This window comes from Eptesicus fuscus, chromosome 2, assembly GCF_027574615.1.
Source record: "Eptesicus fuscus isolate TK198812 chromosome 2, DD_ASM_mEF_20220401, whole genome shotgun sequence".
Lineage (NCBI taxonomy): Eukaryota > Metazoa > Chordata > Mammalia > Chiroptera > Vespertilionidae > Eptesicus > Eptesicus fuscus.
The window spans coordinates 20,328,689-20,355,526 of record NC_072474.1 but is presented as its reverse complement, the minus strand read 5'-3'; the positions used below and the strand labels follow the sequence as shown (position 1 = coordinate 20,355,526).

General features: G+C 39.7%; 1 protein-coding gene across 2 annotated transcripts in view; it reads right to left on the bottom strand.

Moving 5' to 3' along the window:
* DNAJC1 (DnaJ heat shock protein family (Hsp40) member C1) overlaps positions 1–26,838 on the bottom strand; it is a 214,157-nt gene that overhangs the window by 90,285 nt on the left and 97,034 nt on the right. For both annotated transcript variants that reach the window (XM_054725810.1, XM_054725817.1), the window contains one exon: positions 9,552–9,715. In XM_054725810.1, the coding sequence (XP_054581785.1) occupies positions 9,552–9,715 (164 nt within the window). The remainder of the gene's footprint in view (positions 1–9,551; positions 9,716–26,838) is intronic.

Sequence of the window (26,838 nt, the reverse complement as noted above, 5' to 3'; positions counted from 1 at the left end):
CAAGATCAAGAAGGGGATAAAGAAGTCTTCTCTAATCATTAAAATAAACACTGGATTTGAGGTTGTGTCCAATCAAAAGGCAACAAAAAGACATATCAGGTTTCCAAATTGGACAGAAAGAAATAAAACTGTCTTTATTTGCAGGCAATATAGTCATCCCTGTATAAAATCCGAAGGAGTCTATACAGCAATAAAATAAATAAAATTTAAAAAGCTACTAGGGCTAATAAGTGAGTTTAGTAAAGTTGCAGGGTAAAATAAAATCAATACAAAAATCAATTGTATTGCCACATACTCATAAAGAACCATAGGAAACTGAAATTAAAAATATAATTCAGAATATTAGCAAAAATACTAACTACTTATGTATAAATTTGACAAAAGATGTTACTAAGAAAAATTAGTGAATACTTAAATAAAATGAAAGCTATACTATATTCATGGATAAAAAGACTCAAAATTTTAAAAATGTCAATTCGCCTAAAATTTATTTACAGATTCAATTCAATTCCCATAAAAATTCCAGCAGAATATTTTGTAAAGATTGAGTTGATTGTAAATTTTATATATAAATATAAAGAAAGTAGAGTAGTCAATAAAATTTTGAAAAGAAGAACAAAGTTGGAGGATTTACATGATCTGATTTCAAGGCTTATTTATAGCTTATTAGCAAGACAATTTATATTAGTGTAAATAGAGACATATTGATTAATAGAACAGAATAGAGAACCCAGTAATAAACCAATACATATACGGTCAATTAATTTTCAACCAAGGAACCAGGCCATGCAATGGGTAAAGGATAACCTTTAAAAAAATAGTGATGGAACATTGAATGTTAAAAAATATATATAAACCTTACTTCACACTATATACAAAATTAGCTTGAACTCAATCACAGATCTAAATATATGAGCAAAAACTATAAAAACTTCTAGGTAAAAACTTTGGAGAAACTCTTAGTGACTTTGGATTTGGCAAAGATTCTTAATTAGGCCATAAAAAGAACTTAGCATAAAAGAAAAAACTTCAGCACTATCCGGTTTGGCTCAGTGGATAGAGTGTCAGCCTGCGGACTCAAGGGTCCCAGGTTCGATTCTGGTCAAGGGCATGTACCTTGGTTGTGGGCACATCCCCAGTGGGGGTGTGCAGGAGGCAGCTGATTGATGTTTCTCTCTCATCAATGTTTCTAACTCTCTCTCCTTCTCCCTTCCTCTCTGTAAAAAATCAATAAAATATATTTTAAAAAAAAGAAAAACCTTCATAAAATGAAAATTGAAATTTGAAACCTTTGCTCTTCAATGAACACTATCACTTAATAAAAAGCAAGTCATAACTGGGAGAACATATTTGCAAAACATAGGTGACAAAGGACTTGCATCTAAAATACATAAAGAACTTTAAACTCAATAACACAAACAGGGAATAGATGGCTTCCCGTCAAGATGGGAGAGTAGATAAACTCTGTGCTCCCCTCTTCCCATGGCCACATCAAAATTAAAACTAAATTACAGAACAACCATCATGGAGAACCACCCGAAGACTGGCTGAAGAGGATTCCTGTAACTGAGGATATAAAGAAGAAGCCACAATGAGACTGGTAGGAGGGGTGGATATCCAATACAGAAGAGTCCCCCACTCAGTGTGGTGGAGTTCCCTCTTAAGGAGAGAGGGGTTGCAGCCCCACACGAGGCTCCCCAAAGTGGGACATCAGTGCTGGGAAGAGGATTCCACATAACATCAGGCTGTGAAAACTGGTAAGGATTGTGTCCCAGAGAAATAAGGGCTATGGGAGACCAAGGTACTGCAGGACTTAAAGAGACAGCACACAGACTCATTCACTCTCAAACTCACTTGCTCAAAGCTCCAGCACATGGGCAACATAAAAAGCACCAGGGGCATATGGGATGGGACTACTAGTAAACTGACTAACCTCTGGGCGAGGCCTGGAGGGGCAAGGGTTGAGGCAACTATTTCCGGAAATGGAAGTGCTGGCAGGCATTCCATTGCTGAACTTTTATTCCATCTAGACTACAGGTGCAGACAGATGCTAGTCAATAATAAAAAATAACTCTCAACATATAAAAGTCTTGGACCAGATGGCTTCCTAGGTAAATTTTAACAAACATTAAAAGAAGAATTAATATCTATGCTTCTTAAACTATTCTCACAATTGAAGAGGGAAGGCTCCCAAACTCATTTTACAAAGCCAGCATTACCCTGATCCCAAAACCAAAGACACTACACAAAAGAAAATTATAGGCCATTATCTCTGATGAGTACAGATGTAAAAATACTCAACAACATATTGGCAATCTGAATTCAGCAACACATTAAAAAGATCATACACCATGATAAATGAGATTTATTTCTGAGGTAACATTGATTCAATATCTGTAAGTCAATTAACGTGACACACCACATAAAATAAAGGCTAAAAGTCACATGATCATATCAAAAAATGCAGAAGCAGCATTTGACAAAATCCATCATCCATTGTTGCTAAAAACTCTCAGCAAAGTAGGGATAAAGGGAACATACCTCAACAACATAAAGGCCCCATATGGCTAACAATATGCTCAACAGTGAAAAGCTGAAAGCTTTTCTTTAAAATCAGGAGTAAGACAAGATGTCCACTTTCACCACTTCCAATCAACATAATATTGGAAATCCTAGCCAGAGCAATCAAACAAGAAAATTAGAAAAGGCATCCTAATTGGGAAGGAAGAAGTAAAACTGTATTTTTTTGCAGATGACATAATATAGAAAACCCTAAAGGTTCCATAAAAAAAAATATTAGAACTAATAAACAAATTCAGTAAAGTAGAAGAATACAAAATTAATATTCAGAAATTGGTTGCATCTTTACACATCAACTAGAGGCCCAGTGCACAAAACTTGTGCATGGGTAAAGTCCCTAGGCCTGGCCAGTGATCAGGGCTGATTGGGGCCATCTGGCTGCCGGCTGGGGCCTTCCTTCATTCCGCGCCACTCCCTGGTGGTCAGCACACGTCAGAGCAAGTGGTTGAACTCCCAGTTGGTCGAACTCCAGGGGGGACAATTTGCATATTAGCCTTTTATTATATAGGATAACAAACTACTAAAAGAGAAATTAAAAACAATCCCATTTACAACTGCATAAAAAAATACCTAGCCTGGATAGTGTGGCTCAATGGTTGAGCACCAACCTATGAATCAGGAGCTCATGGTTCGATTTCTGGTCAGAACACAAGCCTGGGTTGTGGGCTTGATCCCCAGTAGGGAGTATACAGGAGGCAGCCAATGAATGATTCTCTCTCATCATTGATGTTTCTATCTCTCCCTTCCTCTCTCTGAAATCAATAAAAATATATTTTAAAAAATACCTAGGAAAAAATTTAACCAAGGAGGTAAAAGACCTATAAGCAGAAAAGTACAAAAGATACTGACGTTACAAATAAATAATATGCTTTATTCAGATAAGAAGAATTAACATTGTTAAATGTTCACACTACCCAAAACAATCTACAGATTCAGAGCAATTCCTATTAAAATAACAATGAACAAATAATTATAAAATTTCTAAAAATCAAACAAACAAACAAACCCCCACAAAAGACTGCTAATAGCCAAAGTAATCTTGACAAAAAAGAACAAAGTTTGAGGTATCACACTACCTAATATCAAACTACAAGGCTATAGTAATCAAAACAGCATGGTACTGGCATCAAAACAGACACAGAGACCAATGAAAGAGAACAGACAGCCCAGAAATAAACCCACACCTAATCTAATCTATGAAAAAGGATGCAAGAATATACAATGAGGTAAAGACTATCTCTTTAAAACTCTGTGACATAGTATTTAGCAATATGTTTTTGGATATGTCTCCCTGGACAAGGGAAACAAAGAAAAAATAAACAAATGGGACTAAATTGAATTTAAAAGTTTTTGCACAGAAAATGAAACCATCAACAAAACAAAAAGACAACCTACTGAATGGAAGAAGATATTCACCAATGATACCCATTAAGGGATATTAAAAATATAAAAAGAACTCATAAAACTTAACACCAAAAACACAATCTGATTAAAAAATGGGCAGAGGACCCAAACAGATATTTCTGTAGAGTCCAACAGACATAAAAGAAAATGCTCAGTATCACTAATCATAAGGGAAATATAATATAAAACTATAATGAGATATTACCTCACACCTACAAGAATGGCTATCATCAATAAATCAACAAACAAATGTTGACAATAATGTGGAGAAAGGGAATCCTCTGGTACTTTGGTGGGATTGCAAATTGTGCAGCCATTATGGAAAACAGTGGCTGAAATTAAAAATAGAACTATCATATGACTCAGCAATCCCACTACTGGGCATTTATTTGAAGAAAACAAAAATACAACTGGAAAAGATACATGCACCCCCATGTTCACTGCAGCATTATCTACAGCACTTAAGTTTAGGAAACAACCTAAATGTACATCAATGGATGAATGGACAAAGAAATTGTGGTATATATATATATACAGTGGAATATTACTTGGCCTTTTTTGAAAGAATGAAATTTATCATCTGCCACAACATGGATGGTCCTAATGGGTTTTATGCTAAGTAGAATAAATTAGAGAAAGACAAATACTATATGATCTCCCAAATGACCTCACATTTTTAGTGGAATCTAAAAAAAAAAAGTCTAAGCTCACAGATAAAGCAAACATATTGCTGCTAATCAGAGATGGGGTGTGGGGGTGGGTGAACTGACTGAAGGGGATCAAAAGGAAAAAACTTAACAGTTATAAAATACACAAGTCATGGCAATGTAATGTACAGCATGGTAACAAGTTACTAATACTGTATGGCATAGTTAAAAGTTGCTAGTAAAGTAAATCTTAAAGGTTCTTATTACACACACATTTTTTGTAACTATGTATGGTGACTATGTATGTCAGATAGACTTATTGTGGTGAAAAAAGTTCAATAAGTAATTTTAATGATTAACCAGAAAAAATTTATAGATGGCTTGGCTGGTGTGGCTCAGTAGTTGAGCACTGGCCCATGAACCAGGAGGTCACAGTTTGAGTCTCGGTCAGGGCACATGCCTTGGTTGCAGGCTCGATCTCCAGTAGGGGGCATGCAGGAGGCAGTCAATTGATATTTCTCTCATCGATGTTTCTATCTAGCTAGCCCTCTCCCTTACTCTCTCTAAAATGAATAAAAATGTATTTTAAAATATTATAAAAAATTTATACATGAAGCTTTTTTTTGAGATGGATAAAGAAACAAGGATGCCTATCATCACTCCTAGTCTACATGTATTGGAGATTCTTAGCACAAAAGAGAAAAAACACATAATATTCAGAGAAACTATTAGAATTTTAAAAATTTAGCAAGATTGTTGGATACAAAAATCAACTGTATTTCTATATACCAGGCATAGTAGAAAGTGAAATTTAAGTAAGAATATCATACACAAAGCCATCTAAAAACACTAAATACCCAGAAATAAATCCAAGAAAAAAATGTGTAATATGTACACACTAGAGGCCCGGTGTATGAAATTCATGCACGGGGGTGGGGGTGGGGGTGGAGGGAGGGTCCCCTCAGCCCAGCCTGCACCCTCTCCAATCCAGGACCCCTTGGGGGATGTCCGACTGCCGGTTTAGGCAGTCGGACATCCTCCTCACAATCCAGGACTGCTGGCTCCTAACCGCTCACCTGCCTGCCTGCCTGCCTGATCACCCCTAACTGCCCCCACTCCCAACCTGATCACCCCTAACCGCCTCTGCCCTGATATCTAACCGGCCTGATCGCCCGAACTGCTCCTCCCGCCAGCCTGGTCGCCCCTTACTGCCCCCGCTGATGGCTTGGTTCATCCTAACTGCCCCCCACTGCTGGCCAGGTTGCCCCTCACTGCCTCCCTGCCCCCGCCAACCTGGTCACTCCTAACTGCCCTCCCTGTCGGCCTGGTTGCCCCTAACTGCCTCTGCCTGATGACCTAATCGCTGTCATCGCTAACTGCCACCCCTGCTGGCCTGGTTGCCCCCAACTGCCTCCCCCAGCCTGGTCACCCCCAACTGCCCACCCCCTGCTGGCCTAGTCGCCCCACACAGCCTGCTGTCCGGTTGTTTGGTTGTCCCTCACTGCCCCCCCCCCCCCCCCCCGCCCCAGCCGGCTTGGTTACCCCATGCAGCCTGCTGTTCAGTTGTTTGGTCATCCCTCACTAACCCCCCTGCTGGCCTGGTTGCCCCATGCAGCCTGTTGTTCAGTCATTTGGTAGTCCCTCACTAACCCCCCTGCCGGCCTGGTTGCCCCATGCAGCCTGTTTGGTCGTCCGTCTGTTTGTTTTGTTCATGATGGCCCCTTATTATCCATATATATATATATTTATTTATTTAAATAAGTAAATATATATGGATAATAAGCTGTAATGCGTTAATTTTTTTTAAAAGATTTAAATAAATGGATTTACTCATGGGTTGTAGAGTCAATGCTGTATGAATGCCAATTCTTTCAAAATTGATCTATATGCTCAATGTAATTCAAAGTGAACATGGCACCTGAATAATTTGTGGAAAATGATGTTACTTTAAAAATTTATACAAAAATATAAAGTGGCAATCTTATAGAAGGAAAACAAAGCTGGAAAATTACTGTACCAGCTATCTATTATGAAGGCACAGTAGTGAAAACTGTATGGTAACAGCACAAGAATGGACAAGTAGATTAGTGGAATAAAATGAAAAGTCTGGAAATAGAAATATATGGTAATAGACACTTTTATGAAAAAACGGACATATTTGTAGAGCTGTAGGATGCAGTCTTTTTATTAATTGGTATTGGGTAAATTGGTATAAAAGACTTTTGGAAAAAAATTAAACTTGATCATTACTTTACCCCCAACACAAAAATCAACTCCAGGGATAACTGATCTTAAATGTAAAAAGTAGACTATTAAAGCTTCTAGAAGGATCTGAAAGTATCTTTATTTATTTATCTTTAAATATATTTTTATTGATTTCAGAGAGGAAGGGAGAGGGGAGAGCGATAGAAACATCAATGATGAGATAGAATCATTGACTGGCTGCCTCTACATGCCTCTTACTGGGGATGGAGCCTGCCACCCGGGCATGTACCCTTGACTGGAATCAAACCCAGACCCTTCAGTCCACAGACTGACGCTCTATCCACTGAGCCAAACAAGCTAGGCTGAAAATATCTTTATTTTGAGATAGGAAAATATTTCTTAAACACAACACAAAAAAACACCAAGTAAAGAAAAGGAAAAGATTTATTATTAAAATTAGTAATTCTGATCATCAAAAGATACCATTAAGAGAGTAAAAAAGCAAGCCAGAAGGAGGAAATATATGCAAGATTCATTTCTGAAATATAAAAAGAACTCTTTACAAATCAGTATCAAAAAACACAGGCAACCTAGTACAAAAAGACTTGAAAAGGCTCTGTGTATAGGAGGATATCAGTGTTTAATAAACTCAATCTTATTAATCAAAGGATATGACAATTGAAACATAATTAGATATCTCTACATAACTTACCATAATGGCTAAAATATAAAAGACTTGACCAATTATTGGCAAGGATGCAGAGTAACTAGAAATTTCATATCATGCTGCTTAAGTAGAAATTGATACAAGCATTTTAAAAAAACTTGTTTAGAAGTATTTACTGAAGTTGACCCTGCAACATAACTCCAAAAATAAAAATTTACATTTTTTATAAAATGTATTAAAAGTATAATAATATTCACAGGAAATTATTTTGTGGCCCAAAACTAGAAACAATGCAAATCTCCAACAAAAAAATAATTTGTGCTGTATATATTTCTAAATGGTCTGCTATATAGCAATAAAAATGAATAACCCACTGCTATACACAATAATGAATGAGTCTCAAAATATTATATTGAATAGAGGAGAGTAGATGGAAGATTACATATGGCATGTGTTCTGAATGGAATGTTTGTGTTCCCCTCAAATCATAACTCCCATTGTGATATGCCCTCATAAGTGAAGTAAGTGACCTTACAAGAGACCTCAGAGAGTTCTCTCACCTCCTCTGCCATATAAGGACAGAGCAAGAAGACTACTGTCTATTAATTAGGAAGAGCACCTTCTCCAGACACCAAATCTGCTGATGCCTTGATCTTGGACTTTTCAATATTCAGAACTATGAGAAATAAATGTTTGTTCTTTAAGCTACCCAATCTATTATATTTTTGTTATAGCAGCCTGAATTGACGAAGGATGTTTTCATTTATAAACTTCAAGCAACAGGAAAGATTAATCTATGATGTTAGAAGTCAGGATAATAGATATCTAGCTGGGAGAAAAGGAAAGTAGTGCATCAAACTGTGACCTCCTGGCTCATGGGCCAAAGGAGGAAGCATGAGTAAGGCTTCTGTGTACTGGAAATGTTCCCTCCCTCCATCCCTCTCTCTCTCTTTCTTTTTAATTGGGGTGACATCCTATATAATAAAAGTCTAATATCCTAAGTGTTCGGTTGTCCAGTTGTCCGTTCAACCAATCAAAGGGTAATATGCTAACGATATGCTAAGGCCACTCAACTGCTCGCTATGACATGCACTGACCACCAGGGGGCAGACAGTCGACCGGTAGACCAGTCACTATGATGTGCACTGACCACCAAGGGGTAGATGCTCCGACCAGTAGATTTGCTGGGGTCCAGCCGATCGGGACTGAGTGAGATGGACCGGACATGCCCTGGAGCCTTCCCATGGTCCCTCACTGGTTGGCCAACCTCCCGCGTCCCTCCCCGGCCCTGATCGTGCACCGGTGGGGTCCCTCGGCCTGGCCTGCGCCCTCTCACAATCTGGGATCCCTTGGGGGATGTCGGAGAGCTGGTTTGGTCCCGATCCCGCAGACCAGGCCGAGGGACCCAACTGTTGCACAAATTCGTGCACTGGGCCTCTAGTTGGTTAATAAAATTATATAGGTTTGCAGTGTAGAATTCTATGACACATCATCTGTATATGGCATTGTGTGTTTACCACTGAAATTCAAATCTCCTTCCATCACCATATATTTGACCCTACTTACAATTTACAACACCCCTCCTCACCAACCCCCCTCCCTTTGGTAACTACTGATGTCTGTATCTATGAGGTTTTATATGTCTTGTTTGTTCATTTGTTCCCTTCAGTTTTATGAGTGAAATCATGATTCTTGAGTCATTATGTCTGACTTACTTTGCTTAGCATGCTTAGCATAATATTCTCAAGATCCATCCACGTTGTGGTAAATGGCAGTATTTCATCTTTTCTTATGGCTGAGTAGTATTCTATTGCATATATATACCACATCTTCTTTATTCAATCATCAATCAAAAGACACTCTGCTTGTTTCTATGTCTTGACCACTGTGAATAATAGCAATGTTCTATTTCTTGATCTTGGCAATGGTTAACTTGGTTCTCTAGTGATAGATCACTGAGCTCACTGAGATATGTAGCTGTTAATCTATATTTAATGTACTTGTCTGCATGTATTTGACACAAAATAAATTTTGAAAAGCTTATTTACCTGTTTTTTCTGTGTTCTGTTCCTGTTTTCCAGCCAATCATCCATTTGTTCCTCAATTTCTTCTATAGAAGTTCCATGATCATATGATTGAATATATGCACTTTCCAAAGGTGTATATACAGGAAATTCTGGTTTTGGTTTTTTTACTTTAACTTTCTTCGGCTCTAAAAAATGTTTAAAAGAACAAAAATAATTTTTAATATTTTATTCATAGACCGTATCTTGTAAGAACACCTATTTTCCATCAAACTATTTAGCTATACGTTTTAGTGTGCATTTCCCACTGCAAGCATTGTTTTAAAATAAAACTTAGAGGCCCTGGTTAGGTAGCTAAGTTGGTTAGAGCATCATCCTGATACACCAAGGTTGTGGGTTCGATTCCCAGTCAGGCACAAACAAAAAGCAACCAATGAACAACAAATTGATGTTTCTCTCTCTCAAATCAATAAATAAAAATCAAAACAAAAAAATACTCAGAGATGCTAATGATGAGATGATGATGATGACATCATCATCATAGCAATTTGTATACATCTTTAGTTTTCAAAGTACTTTCAATATGATTTCAGTTATATGTGGAATCTGAAGAATAAAATAAATGAACAAACAAAATAGAAACAGACTTATAGATACAGAGAACAGACTGATGAATGCCAGAAGGGAGGGCCATTAGAGGGCTGGGTGAAAAAGGTGAAGGGATTAAGAAGTACTAATTGGTAGTTATGATAGGGACATAAAGTAAAGCATAGGGAATATAGTCAACAATGCTGTAATAACTATGCATGCCAGGTGGGTACTTGAAATATTGGGGGAACATTTTGTGAAGTATATTATTATATAACTGCTATGATGTTAACACCAGAAACTAATACAAAATAATATTGAATGTAATTTAAAAATAAAAATTTTAAAAACTGTGAAAAAAGTACTTTACATGAAACATCTCATTTCTGGCACAATTGAAAAAGCCTGGTCATTAGTGTTTTAATCCTATCTTTACCACCTAATAGTTAAATATTGGGCAAGTAACTTAACTATTTGATCAAGTGTCATTTTCTGATCTGTAAAAGAAAGCTAAATCTAACCTCATAAATTTTATGTGAAAAAAAATTATATACCCCCTATCAAAGTACCTGGCACAAAATGGTATACATTTATCTTTTCAATATTTACAAAGGCAAAATTAATCTGGCAGCATCAGGGGTAGTTATCAATAGCTAGTTATCAACTGGCTTCTTCATTAAATCCAATTTTGATTAGAGAGTTAACATTGAGAAGCAACTCCATTCTTAATTACTATTGTCAAAACCACACAACCTTATAACCATATCTTTACCATCCTGTGTGTGTGAGTGTGTTTGCATGTACTATAATTTAATAAAATTTATGGGCATAGGAATAGACAAAATCCTGGATGAGAATAGAGAACCTATAAATATTTCAATACAGTGGGAAAAGGATTTAATAAATGATGCCGGCACAACTGAATATCAATTTGAAAAAATAACAACTGAGACACATACAAAAATAAATCCCAGGTGGATAGGCGATTTGATTTAATACCAAAACAATAAAAATCTTGCAATGAGAAATCAAAAAAACTACCTGTACTATTTAAAGAAAGAAAATTTTAACTAGAAACCCAATTGCGATAAAAAAGATAAAAGATAGAATAACAAATCAAGAGTGAAATAAGAGATTTGTAAAGAACTTCTACATGTCAAAGTACAAACAAAAGATTGACAAATAGACTATAAAGTAACAAGGGGATAAACAGCCCAACGAAAAAAAAAGGCCAAAAATAATGTACACCCAATATATAAAAACCCAGGGTCCGTAACGACCAACCGAAAGCTCGACCGAACACCAGAAGTCAGTCCTGCAGAGCAACCCAGCACTGACTGCTGCTGGTGCGGGCGCAGCGACCCAGCACTGACTGCCGAGGGGGCTGTGGATCATGCCCAGAAAGAGGCCTGGAGAGAGAGGCAGGGTCTGATCCGCAGACTCCGTGGCAGCTGTTGATCAGCCGTTGCCTCTCTTCGGACTTCACCAGCAGCCACGCCTCTGTTTCTCTCCGGGCCTCCACAGGGGCTGCTGATCAGCCCCGCCTCTCTGATCAGGCCCGGAGATAGGCCCGAAGACGCTGACTGGCATAGAAACTGACCAATCAGAACCAAATCTGGGTCAACTGTGAGGAGCCAATGGCTGCCTAAGAGGCTGAGCTTTTGACACTGACTGGCATAGAAACCGACCAATCAGAACCAAATTGGCCAGCAGGGGAGGGCAGTGGGGGTGAGATCAGGCCTGCAGGAGAGGGAAGTTGGGAGTGAGATCAGGCTGGCAGGGGAGGGCAGTTAGGGGTGATCAGGCAGGCAGGCAAGTGAGCGGCTAGGAGCCAGCGGTCCCGGATTACGAGAGAGATGTCCGACTGCCAGTTTAGGCCTGAACCCTGTGGGATTGGGCCTAAACTGGCAGTTGGACATCTCCCAAGGGGTCCCCGATTGGAAAGGGTGAAGGCTGGGCTGAGGGAACCCCCCTCCATGCATGAATTTTGTGCACCAGGCCACTAGTTAAGAATATAGTGCCGTGGGAAACAGTTCTGTTTAGAAAGAATATTACCTTAATTAGAAATTATGTGGAATCTACTATTATATTTTATTTTATATTGCTTCAATACCTTAATATTTGCAGGCTTTTGAGTTGCTGGCTTAAAAAACCCCCACAACAAACCCTGACACCATAACAGGAAATTAGTAACTTAAATGACATGTGAATTTGGAACAAAGGTATCAACAATCACATACAGTATCACCAGAGTACCATATAAGCCCAAATAGAAGGCAGTTTTTTTTGTTGTTTTTTTTTTAAATATATTTTTATTATTTCAAAGAGGAAGGGAGAGGGAGAGAGAGATGGAAACATCAATGATGATGAGAGAGAATCATTGATCGGCTGCCTCCTGCATGGCCCCTACTGGGGATTGAGCCCACAAGCCAGGTATGTGCCCTTGACTGGAATCGAACCTGGGACCCTTCAGTCCACAGGTCGATGCTCTATTCATTGAGCCAAACTGGCCAGGGCTAGGTTTTTGTTTTTGAGAACGTTTTTAGAAAAGAAGAAGCCATAAAAGTGACTCCTCATGAAGAAGCCTGTCACATTACTCAGCTTCTCTCAATTTTTTATTTTATTTTGAACAAAGTACTGCTAAGGGACAGCCCACATAAACAAGAAACCATCTCATGAGAACTAATTTTGTCTGTTTATAGAGAACCACTTATAAAAAAGAAGTAAATAAATCTGGTTGTTTGTATTTATTTCTGAGGTGTTTCATCACCATTACAAGCGTTCGATGTCTTTTTAAATAAGCATTTAAAAATCACTTTAAAAAAGTAGTACAAAACTTCTAGTTCTGGAAAAATGGAGAAATACTTTTCCACAGTCATCCCACTAAGAAAAGCTAAAAGTCTTAATTTTTTTTTAGTCCTAAATTTTTTGTTTGAAACAAACACAACATGATTCTGAATAGTGGAGAGAAGATAGACCAGCTAGGTATGGCAGGACTCAATGAACACCAAGGTGGTGAGTTGTTTTGTTTTTTGCCTCATACATCCCAGACCAAAAAATAAAAATAAAAAAAAGGAAATTAAGACAAGAAAAAAACAACCAAAACAGAACTTTTAGATAACAGCCAATCTACTTCAGGTAAGAAGAACTGACAAAACCCTTCCCATGCCAGCAAGGCTAATGGGAAGCCCAGACTCCTGCCACTGTGAGGCGGTAACAAGGCACCACAGTCTCCGCACCAGGGTGAGGTAGGAGAAGTCGTAGGAAGCCAGACATTCATCCCTGCTGAGAGGTAATGAGGACCACCTTTCCCTGTAGAGTCAGTAGAGAATGAGTGGGTAGCCTGGATTTCCATGTCCATCCAAGGATAATGAGGTGCCCTACCCTGCCCTTCCAGGATGGTCGCAGAGGAAGCAGAGAGGACACGCAGGGCTTTCACAGCTGCCCAGCAGCAATGAGGCAACCCCCATTCTTTCCCCCACCCCATTTCAGAAGCCAGGTGGGGAGCAGTAAATAGACATTCTTGCCTATCCCAGCCAGGGTGTTATCAGTGGAGGCCTACTGACAAGCAGGAACGCCCATACCCTCCCACCCTGAGAGTATTCACAAGTACTCTCCCTCAGCTGTAATACAGGCCATGAAGGGAACCTGGACTCCCACCCCTACCTGACCATAACAGGGCAGCAACCTTGTCCTTCTTCTACTAGAGCTTTGTCAGAGAACATCAGAAAAAAGAAAATGTTTAAATAAGATCCAGAGTCTTATAATGCCCCAAATGTACAAGTTTTAATAAAAAATACTCATCATATCAAGAATCAAGAATATCTCAATTTGAATGAAAAGAAAATCAACAGATGCCAACAAGATGAAAAAGATACACAAATGATCTGACTAGGATTTTAAAGCAGCCATATAAAAATGTTTTGACAAGCAATAAGAAACACTCTTAAAAGAAATAAATAAAAAGTCAACAGCAAAAAAGAAAACGAAAAGAAAAATATCTTAAAAGTAGTAAGAGAGAAATGAAATCTTAACCTGTGGAGGAAAAGCAATTCAAATGACAATAGAATTTGTATCCAAACACAGGTAGCCAGAGTGAAGTGGCACAACATTTTCAAGTGCTGAAAGTAAAGAACTGTTAACTTAAACTTTTGTATCTAGCCTAGCTGGTTTGGCTCACTGGATAGAGCATCAGCCTGCAGACTGTAGAGTCCCGGGTTTGATTCTGGTCAAGGGCACATGCCCGGGTTGCGGGCTCAATCCTCAGTAGGGAACATGCAGGAGGCAGCCAATCAATGATTCTCATCATTGATGTTTCTATTTCTCTCTCCCTCTTCCTTCTTCTCTGAAATCAATAAAAATATATTTTTAAAAAATTCTGTATCTAGTGAGCCCAGTCAGTGTGGTTCAGTGGTTGAGTATAGACTCAGGAACCAAGAGGTCACCGGTTTGATTTCGGGTCCGGGCATAAGCCCAGGTTGCAGGCTCAATCCCCTGTAGGGGGAGTGTAGAAGGCAGCTGGTTGATGTTTCTCTCTCATTACTGATGTTTCTCTCTCCCTTCCTGTCTCTAAAAATCAATTTAAAAATACATTAAATAAAGAGGTTTTAGTTAAAAAAAAATTCTGTGTCTAGTGAAAATATCCTTCAGGAACAAAGGGAAAACCAAGATAACTGTAGATGAAGAAAAAGTAAGAAAATTTGTTACCAGGAGACCTGTCTGATAATGGCTAAAGGAAATTCTCCAAAAAGAAAGGAAGTAATAAAAAAAATTTTTAAAAATAGGAAGAAAGAAAAAATAAGAGAAATATAAAAATACTAGAGGCCCGGTGCACGAAATTCGTGCACGGAGGGGGGTTGTCCCTCAGCCCAGCCTGTACCCTCTCCAACATGGGACCCCTTGAGGGCCGTCGGACATCCCTCTCACAATCCAGGACTGCTGGCTCTCAACTGCTTGCCTGCCTGCCTTCCTGATTGCCCCTAACCGCTTCTGCCTGCGAGCATGATCACCCCCTAACCACTCTGCTGCCAGCCTACTTCCCTCCTCTGCTGGCCTGGTCACCCCTAACTGCCCTCTCCTGCAGGGTTGATCACCTCCAACTGCCCTCCCTTGCAGGCTTGGTCCCTCTCAACTGCCCTCCCTTGCAGGCAGGGTGTCTCCCAACTGCCCTCCCTTGCAGGCCGGGTGCCTCCCAACTACCCTCTCCTGCTGGCCATCTTGTGGTGGCCATCTTGTGTCCACATGGGGGCAGGATCTTTGTCCACATGGGGGCAGCTATATTGTGTGTTGCAGTGATGATCAATCTGCATATTACTCTTTCATTAGATAGGATAGAGGCCTGGTACAGGGATGGGGGCCAGCTGGTTTGCCCTGAAGGGTGTCCCTGATCAGGTGGGGGTTCCCTTGAGGTGTGGGGCGGCCTGAGCGAGGGGCCTGTGGTGGTTTGCAGGCTGGCCAAGCCCCCTGGCAACCCAAGTGGAGGCCCTGGTATCTGGAATTTATTTTCCTTCTACAATTGAAACTTTGTAGCCTGGAGCGGAGCCAAGCCTGGGGCTCTCTCCGAGGCCCGCAGCCATTTGTGTTGGGGTTATAATTGAAACTTTGTTGCCTTAAGCGGGTGGGCCGGCCAGGGTGTGCGGAAAGCTTTGCTTCCCCTGTTGCCGGCGGCAACCCTGGCCTGCTCTCTCAAGCTCCATTCTGCCGCCATTTGTTTGAATTTGTTTACCTTCTATAATTGAAATTTTGTAGCTTGAGTGGAGGCTTAGGCCTGGCAAGGGCAGGCAGAAAGCTTGGCTTCCTCTGTTACCTAGGAAACCTTGTTGTCTGTGGCTGTAGCCATCTTGGTTTGGGTTAATTTGCATTCTCGCTCTGATTGGGTGGTGGGTGTGGCTTGTGGGCGTGGCTTGTGGGTGTGTCGGAGGTGTGGTCAATTTGCATATTTGTCTATTATTAGATAGGATGGGTTAACACAATAGAGTTTTCCTCCTCTTCTTCAGTTTTCTAAGTTATGCTTGACAGCTGAATTACAATAACATTCAATATATGTAAAGAAAATACATAAGACAATTATAAGTGGGAAAGGTAAAGGGAGGAAATGTTTCTACATATCACTTGAATTGGTAAACTGTGGACAACATAGATGTATAAGTTATGTATATTTAACATATACCTAGAGCACCTACTAAAAAAGTTATACAAAGTAATACACTACACAAACGATAAATAAATCCAAATAGAATTCTAAAAAAATATTCAAGTAACCCACAAAGAATCAGGAAAAAGAAAACAGGGAAATGAAAAAAGAGAACAAAGAGAAAACAAAAATTAAAATGGCAGACTTAAGCCTTAACATATCAATAATTACATTACATGCAAATGGTCTACACAGTCCAATTAAAACAGAGATTGATACAGTGGATAAAATATTGTGACCTATGTACATACTATCTACAAGAAATTTACTTCACATATAACAATATGGGTGTTTGAAAGTAAAAAGATTGAGAAAGACACACTATACAAATACTAACTAAAAGAAAGCAGTAGTAGTAGCTATATTAATATCAGGTAAGCAGACTACGAACCAAAGGTAAAAACATTATATAATGATTTTAAAAAATGTCAAGCCATCAAGAAGACATAGCAATCCTAAGTGTATGTATGCAACAAACAACAGAGCTGCCAAATACATGATGTGAAAATGATGGAAATGAAGAAATAGAAAAAAAATCACAATTACTTTCAAAGACTTCAACATCCCTCTCTCAACAATTGATAGGATATCTAAACAGAAATCCACAAGTATTTAGAATAAGTCAACTATACCATCATCCAACTAGATATAATTTGTATTTATATAATACTCTATTCAACAACAGCAGAATACACATTTCAAATGCTTATGAAATATATACTAAAACACACCTCAACAAATTTAAATGAACTGAAATCATACAGGGTGGGCTTTCTGATGAAAACAGAACCAAGCTAGAAATCAATAACAGAAAAATAATTGGAAAATCCTCAAAGACTTGGAAATTAAACTACATATTTCTAAATAATTCATGTATCAAAGAGGAAGTTTCAAGATAAAAAAAGACAAACTGAATTAAATAATATAATTTATAAAAACATGTGAGACATACCAAAATAGTGCTACGAGTGAAATTTATAGTGCTAAAAGCTTACATTAAAAAAAAAAGAAAAACCTCAAGTCAATAATCTAAGCTTCCACATCAAGAAACAAACAGCCCGGCTGGTGTTGCTCAGTGGTTGAGCATCAGCCTATGAACCAGGAGATCAAAGTTGGATGCCTGGGCTGTAAGCTTGATCCCTGCCGGGAACCAATTCCAAGATGTCATAATTACAAGAGTTTCACCAAAAGGTTGGTGAAGCTTGGGCGGCTCAACAAGGGTGAGCCACAACTGTAATTACCTGTTGGAACAGCTAAACAGCATCTCCCCCAAACCTGAATAGGATAATCGCTTGCTGCCAGACAGCTCAGAGCATCTTAAATCTGCATATTATTGCCTCCTGTTGGTCAAACACCTGAACAGCTGTAGGCTATTCCCCAAACTGACAGTACCCTTTGATACCCTACCCTTTGAAGTGTATTATCTCCACCTTGCCTTAGGACAAATTGTGTTAATAAATACCATGGGGTCCTTAGACAAGGGTAAGTCTTCTAGCTCCTTTAGCTGAAGGTCCTCTGACCCCCAATGCCTTTCAAAATTATCTCTCGTCTATGGACTCCTTCTTGAATCTATGCATCAGCCCCTTTCTCCAGACTGTTGAACCCTTTGTAAGGCTGGGAAAAGAACCCCAGGAGATCCCCAGTAGGGGGTATGCAGGAGGCAGCCAATCAATGATTCTCTCTCATCATTGCTGTTTCTATATCTCTCTCTTCCCTTCCTCTCTGAAATTAATAAAAATATTTTTTTAAAAAAGAAAAAAAATCAAAAGATCAAAACAAGCAGAAGGAACAAAATAATGAAAATAAGAACAAAAATTAATGCAATGGAAAACAAAAGCAATAGAGAAAAATAAATGATACAAGGAAATGGTTCTTTGAAAAGCTCAATAAAACTGATAAACATTTTGCAAAACTGACAAAGGAAAAGGGGAGAAAACAAAAGTTACCAATATCAGCAGTGAAATAGGAAAAATTGCTATAAGACAGGCAGATATCAAAAGGACAATAACTGAACATTAGGAAAAACCCTATACATAAATTTGACAATTTAGAAGAAATCAACCAATTGCTTAAAATATAGTAACTACCCCAAATCATCCATGAAACAAATACATGAAGTAGATATTTAAAAAGCCCTATAAAGGTAATTCAATGTGTAATTTACAAACTGAGAAAATGAATATCCAGGCTTAGTTTGCTAGTGAAATGTTTAAAGAATTAACAGTAATTCTACAGTTTCTCTCAGAAAAGAGGGAATATTTCCCAGTTCATTATATGATGCTAGTATTACCTTGATACTAAATAATACAAAGACCGTACAAAAAGAGGAAACTATAGATCAATATCTCCCATGAATATAGAAGCAAAAATCTCCAAAATATTAGCAAGTGGAATTGAGCAATATATATTAAAAAAAAAAACCACACAAAAAACCACCCATACACAATGACCACGTGGTATTTACTACAGGGATGCAAGTCTGGTTCAATATTAAAGATTGAGATAGAGGAACCAAGATGGTGGCAAAGGTAAACACCAGTACTTGCACCCTCCCACAACCACATCAAAATTACAACTAAAATTCAGAACCACCATCATTCAGAACCTCCTGAAATCTGGCTGAACGGAAGTCCTACAACTATAGAAGTAAAGAAGAAAGCACATTAAGACTGGTAGGAGGGGCGGTGGCATGGAACTGGCTGGTTAGACACTCATGTGTGGTATGTTTTTAATCAGGGTCGGGAGGATATCTTGGCTGAGGAGGCCTCCTGTGAGGAGCAAGGGGTCCCAGCTCCACACCAGGCCCCAGCCCAGGGTTCCAGTGTCAGGAAGAAGTCCCCATAACTTTGGGCTATAAAAACCAGCAGGGATGGTGGCTGACAGGGAGACTGCTGGGGTCCCTTGGCACCCCTACTTAGATCCATCATTGGGCATGCAATGGGGACCACAGAACAAAAAGAAAACTTAATTCATGTTTTAAATTATAATCTCTGCAGATATAAAAGAAGTATTTGGCAGTAGGTTTTGATTATTTGATTTTGTTCTGAAATCATATATAGCACAAAGAAAAAGGTAAAGGAAATACCAAATTTTACTTCTATCCTTCCTACCCCCTTTTGTCTATTAAAATTTTAACCTTTACAATCAATTCATTTATTTAAATTTATTTTTATTGAGTTTATTGGGGTGACCCTGGTTAATAAAATTATATAGGTTTCAGATATAAAATCCTATATATTCTATATCTGTATATTGTATTGTACGTTCACCGAACCAAGTCAACTCTTCTTCCATCACCATTTATTCCCCCTTTACTTGCTTCTAACTCCCCCTACCTACTTTCCCTCTTATAATCACCACACTGTTGTCTGTATCTGGGTTTTTTCCCTTTGCTTAATCCCTTCACCTTTTTCTTTCTTCCTTTTTTTAAAGCCTCATCCAAGGATATGTTTTATGGATATAAAAGGGAGAGAGAATGAGAAACATGGATAGGAGAGAAAATTATCAATCTGTTGCCTCCCAAATGCGCCCGACAGGATCCAACCCACAACATAGGTATGTGTCCTGACTGGAAAATGAGCACGCAACCTTTTGGTGTATGGGATGAAGCTCCAACCAACTGAGCCACACGGCCAGGATACCCTTCACCTTTTCCACCTAGACTCCAACCTTTTTCCCTCTACAGCTGTCAGTCTGTTCTCCATCTAAGTGTCTTTTCTATTTTGTTTGTTAGTTTATTTTGTTCATGAGATCCCACATATGTGATTTGTCTTTGTCTGACTTATTTCACTTAGCATAATATTCTCCAGGTCCATGCATGCTTTTGCAAAAAGTAAGATTTCTTTATTTTTTATGGCCGAGTTGTATTCCACTGTGTTTTCTGCTACCTTCTTTTCCAAATCATTGATTCAAACTTCTACTTCATCCAACCTACTGTTTATTTCTCTTAGAGTATCCTTCATTCCTGAGTGGTCGTTTTTTTATGTTTTCTATTTTTTTTTCATGCTGTTTTAGTTTTCACTAAGTTCCTTGAGCATCCTTTTAACCAGTACATTGAACTCTATATCTGATAAAATGCTTGCTTGCATTAATTTAGTTCCTTTTTCTGGAGAGTTCTTTCATTTGGGGCCTGTTTCTTTGTCATCCCATTTGGAAGCCTCTTTTGAATATTTCATGCCAATCTCTAATGGCTTGATGTTTTTGTTGAGAAATGAGCTGACAGTCTTCTAGGAGCTCCTTTGTACATAACTGTATTTCTCTTGTTTCTGTGTATTAAATAGACCCGCTATGACTCCCAGTCTTTGTGGGGTGACCTTATTAAGTAGGTGTCCTATGGGACTCAATGGCGCAGTCTCCTTCATCACCTGAGCTGGGTGCTCAAGGAATGTCCTCGTGTGTTATATGAGCCCTCCTGTTGTAATCCAGTTTTGTTTACTATTAGCCTGTTCATGCATGGATGGGATCAACCCTCAGGCTGGCTGTGAAACTCAACCCCAACCACAGTGTGCAAGCTCCTGTGCAGGTACTGACTATACAAAGAGATATTTGCCCCAGCAGAATTTGGTTCCTGCTGAGATCTGCCTTTGGATGTGCCGACTGTGAAGTTATTGGATTCTGCTCTGGCATTGTTTGAGCCTGGCTAATGGGTGTGTTGGTTCTGGGACTGTTGGCAGGGATTCTGGTGCAGGCTTATCTTGCCCTTGGCAACCTGTTTGGAGCTACAAGTGATCCACAGTTTGTTGCTCTCTCTGCTGGGCTTGAGTGCACGTTGAAAGGGCCAAGAGGCACACCAAGACTGGCTTTGACCAGAATCAGAGCCAGAGGCAAGTCAGCAATTCCCAAGGCACCCCCATTTCCACCTCTAGCTACCTCCGCCTACAGACTGCTTGTTAGGCTCAGTCACTGAAAGAGCTTCTGTCAGAGTTGGGAGAATGGGGCTAGTGCATCTCCCACAAGGGGGAGGTGCTGGTTAGGCTTCAGGGAAGGTAGTGGGTGTGGCCCATGTCTAAGAGCCACATGACTCAGTTTGTCTTGGATTCTGCCCAGAGCTCAGCAGGGCAGAACCACTAGGAGTCAAGTGGGTGGGGCCTACAAAGACCAGAGAGTGGGTCTATGGGAAGCCAAGAGGGTGGTTCTGTCAGATACCTTGTGAGGAGGAAGTGCCAATCAGGTTCACAGAAAATTGGTTGGATTGGCTCCCACCCTAAAGCCCCACACTCAGCCACTGACACCCCTTGAGTGTGTCCAGACCTCTACACCCTGGCCAAGGCAGCTGACTCCTCAGTTTGGGGCAAGAAGTTTAGAGGGTGGGGCAACTGATTTCTCCCAGGCTGATGCCACACAGAGGGGAGTGCTCCACCCAAGAAAGATGATGTCTGCAGTGTGGTAGAGTAACTTAGCACAGAGATCCTGGTGGCTTGACCCCTACTCTCCTCACAGGACTTTAGTCCACCCCATCCTCCCTCCGCCAGAGGCTAGGGTGAGTGGCTGCAAATGAAGTTCTGTGCAGAGAGTGCCTGTTCCTCAAGCAGATTCCCATGTTTTCCTGGCAGACAGAAACTGTGCTGCTTTCACAGTCAGATGTTATGTGGGCTCCTCTTCCTGGTTCTGGTGCTCAGGGCTGGGGAGCCCAGCTTGGGATTTAGGCCCCGCACTTCTCAGAGGAAACCCCTGCAGCTGAGATACCCCTCTGGAACCTCAGCCGTAGCCTGTGGGAACAAAGTTAGCCCTTATTGTGTCCACCCATCCTACCAGGCTCAATTGGCTTCTTCTATAAATCATGTATCTATACTAATAAAAAGGGTAATATGCAAATTGGTCACAAAGCCCTCACAGTAACAACCAAACAGCAGGCTACATAAGGCAACCAGGCTGGCAGGGGGGTTAGTGAGGGACGACCAAACAGCTGAACAAGCAGGCTGCGTGGGGTGACCAGGCTGGCAGGGGGGTTAGTGAGGGACGACCAAACGACTGAACAGCAGGCTGCGTGGGGACACGGGGGGGGGGGGGGGGGGGGCAGTGAGGGGAAACCAAGCAACCGAACAGCAGGCTCTGTGGGGCGACCAGGCCGGCAGGGGGGCCAGTTAGGGGTGATCAGGCAGGCAGGCAGGCAGGTGAGCAGTTAAGGAGCCAGCGGTCTCAGATTGTGAGAGGGATGTCCAGCAGTCGGACATCCCCCAAGGGGTCGCGGATTGGAGAGGGTGGAGGCTGGGCTGAGGGGACCCCACCCCCTGTGCACGAATATCATGCACCGGGCCTCTAGTTTATATATAAAAAGCCAGCGACCAAAATGCCGTAACGACCAGTCACTATGACGCCCAGTGCGGCCAGTGAACCGGCCCGATTGGGAGCAGGGTCAGCGTCCAACCTCCCGCCTGTGGCCCCTCCCCTTGCTGGCCAACCTCCCACGGCCCCTCCCCCTGGCCAACCTCCCGCAACCCCAATTGGCCTCAATCACTAGCCAGGCTGGGGGACCCTCGTTCACTGGGCCTCTAGTTTCTTTATAAAATAACTCAAATGCATTATTTCCTATTCATGATATGGAGTGTTTCATGACAGGACTTTGATTTCACAATTTTTGGTTTAGAATAAACTCATATAAATAGAAAATATATAAAAGTATTATTAACACTGAAAAAGTCTTATATTTATAAATGTTTAACTTGTTTAAACCTAGAACATAAAATTGATTAAAAGTTTATAATCCTATCTAATAAAGAGGGAATATGCTAATTGGCCCTCATGCCATCGAAAAGATGGTGGCGCCCACAGCCAATAAGGAGGGAATATGCTAATTGACTGCCCTGCCCTCAAAGATGGTAGTGCCCACAGCCACAAGATGTGGTGCCCAGTCCCCTCAGCCCTGCCGGGGTGGCCGGCCTTGCTGCGCACCTGCCTCCTGAGTTCCCCAGTCCCCTCAGCCCCCAGCTGCCCAGGGCTGGCCCGAGGCACAGGCAAGGCTCAGATGGTGGCTGCCCAGCCGCCCAGGGTCGCCTGAGTCTCAGGTAACCAGGGCTGGCCGAGGCTTGCACTACCGGCAGTGGCAGCAGCAGAGGTGTGATGGGGTATCACCTTCTCCTGATGGCCGGGTCGCCTCCCGCCCTTGAGGGCTCCTAGACTGTGAGAAGGGGCAGGCCGGGCTGAGCGACCGCCCCCCCCCCCCACTCCAGTGCATGAATTTTCATGCACTGGGCCTCTAGTAAAGAACTAAATGCCAAAAATTTTCCAAATAGATATCACACTTTTTGCATGGAAACTTCCTAAAAGAATATTTATTTTTAAAGAAATTACCCTTTTCTATATATCCCCCTCTAAAATATCATTTTCTTAAGAGCACCACACCCTACTCCTCAATGCAGTTCTTGGATAGCCCTCAGAGGATACTGCACAATCTTAGCAGTAAAGCAGATAGACTTGAGGGCAAATTAGCAATTAGGTCATGAAAAACAGGCAGCATAAAATAGCTATTCCTAATCTGCATGAGATGCATTTACTCAATTAAGCAGATAGAAATGTTGTTATGAACTCTGTATTCCAATGATGCTCTTTAAAATGAAGAAGGATAGGGGCAAATGAAATGCACACTGGGGGACTTGGGGCCTTTATATAATAATTCTAAAGGATACAATGCAGAACACTGTAATGAAGTTAACAAAATTAATTAAAAGATCCTTTGCATGTAACCATTAGAGACTATATTAAAAATGCATGACAGTTTCTGACATTAATAATGTGACTGTACTTTAACATTCTTAATGTTGATACCATCACCTTTTCTAAATATACTGATATCAAAACATGTGTGTGACAGAAGTCTTATTACTCAGGGCCTAGCATGAGTTTTGTCTTCAAAATGCTTTTTAGTATTTAGTTTTTCCATTTTTAGTTTCAAGAAATAAGCTAGTGATGAGTTTTCAAACTTTTTAGTAAACTATTACACATTTTTACTGGTACACAGTGTATATTCAGATTTTAAAATTTGTGTTTCTGTACATAATCTTTTTTTATTAAATAATAACAAAAAAATAAGAGATAATTATTAAATCTGAGAATTGCTATCAAATAGACAGAACAAAAATATTTGAATAAATTTGGAAAAATGGTCATAAACTTCAAAAGGAAGTTTCTGTATTATGATAACTACTTTATGTTTAAACCCTATTTTCAAAGAATTTTAGTGTACATATTTAATCCATTATTATGAGAGAATTCATATACAGCCAAAACAAGTGGCTTGTTACAAAAACTACATAAAAATAAGCTTGTTATAAAATAAATAAGTTCTGGGGATAGAATGGACAGCATGATGACTATCGTTAATAATACTGTATTATATATTTAAAAGTTGCTAAGAGAATAAATCTTAAAAGTTCTCATCACAACAAAAAACATTTGTAATTACAAATTACAATATGATGGTTATTAATTAGACTTACTATTGTGATCACTTTGCAATATATACATACAGTATATTGAATCATTATATGGTACACAGAAAACTAATGTTATATGCCATTTACATATCAAAGAGTTAGTTTAATATTTTTCTCTTTTCTTATAGAAAATGTGATTTCCCCCCTCCTTTTGACTAGTTTTAAAAGGCTTAGAAAATTTTATGTAACAATTTTATTTAATAACAATTATTTAAAAATTACATTTGGTTTCATTTATTCATTGATTTATTCAATTTAACTGAAACTATTTCAACAACTGCTATAACATCAGCTTCTATTCCAATCTTAGGTTTAATATGGCACTAATAATCATTTGTCCACCCTTACTCCCCCAACACACACATCAGTCAATCTTAATATGTAATCCTCTCTCATACTGAAAATTTTCCTCTTAAAGGAAATCTGACTTATATATAGTTGATTTGAATATTAGTTTGTACTTGTTGAAACTTTTGAATTAAATTACATGCTCCTGAATCTGAGTTCTGTATAGAATAGGGGCTCACATGACACTCATTGATATTCATGGCATTACATTAATTCATATATTCATTTACTCATCCATTTGCTAAACATTCACTATGTGCCAGGACACTGTACTCAATTCTGCAGACAAAAACCCCCCCAAAACAAAAAACTAGTCCCTGTGCTAAAGCTTCCCAGACATTTGAAGAATTCTGATAGGCAAAAAAAAAAAAAAAAAAAATTTCCCCTAAATATGACCATATTCTAATCCCCGGAAGCTGGGAATATTTTACTTCACAAGGAAAACGGGACTTTGCGGATGTGATTATGACTGAACACCTTGAGAAAGGAGATTATCCTGAATTCTCCAAAGTGACCTAATCTAATCACCTGGGTCCTTAAAAGCAGAGAACATTTCCCAGTTATATTCAGACAGAGATGTGACACTAGAAGAACAGTAAGAGATGAACCATTGCTGCCTTTGAAGATGGAGGAAGGGGGCCAGGATCCAAGGAATGTGGGAGGTCTTTAGAAGCTGGAAAAGGAATGCACCCCTGCTTGATAAACCTTGATTTTAGGCAAGTGAGATCCATGTCAGACTTCTGACCCACACAACTCTAAGAGAATAAATTTGTGTTTAAGCCATTTAATTTGTGGACATTTGTTAGAGTAGCAATAGAAAACTAACACTGGGGTAATCTAGTCCAACATGTTTTTTGTTGTTTTTTTTGACAGATCAGAAAACTAAAATCCTCAAAGGCACACATTTAGGTAGTGGCAAGGCACTTTTGGGTATGAAGAGAACATAATTCTTATCTATTCTTAAACCATGGTCTGATGTCAGGGTGAAGGCAGAAAGCTAGGACTTTCAGTATATGAAGGGAAATAGGTAACACCACTTTTCTGTATATTAAATGTGTGATATTACGTACTAATACCACAGTTGGTCATCTCTAGGTTGATTTGGCTAAATTACTACTATATGCTGCAGAAAAACTTTTACTGCATATCCTCAAAAGTACACAAATTATTTTGTAAAACTATGCATGCTACCATATACATTCATTTATAGGTGCAAAGTGCTCTTTGCATTGTCTTCTGTGCCCAGATTGGTACTGGGTACACCATGCACTTTTCTAGGAATCCAGATCCATGAAGGAAATGAAGTCTGAATCAAAAATACATTGGAATTTTTAAAATAAGAAATTTCACCTCCATGAATTCAGTCAAGTACTTATCGAGCACCTACTGTGTCCCAGGGACTCTTTAAGGTACTTTGATAGAAACAATAGACCTGAAACTTATATTTTATTGGGGGAATCAGATGATAAACAACAGTAATAAATAAAGTAATGCTAAATATTGTTAAATGCTCTTAACAAAAATAAAGGAATGTAAAGGCACATTTTGACTAGTCTTAAAAGATTTAGAAAACTTTTATGTAAACACTAGAGGCCCGGTGCATGAAATTCGTGCATTGGGGGGGGGGGGAAGAGGAGGGGTCCTGCAGCCTGGCCTGCACCCTCTCCAATCTGGGACCCCTCAGGGGATGTCCAACTGCCGGTTTAGGCCCGATCCCTAAACTGGCAGTCAGACATCCCTCTCACAATCC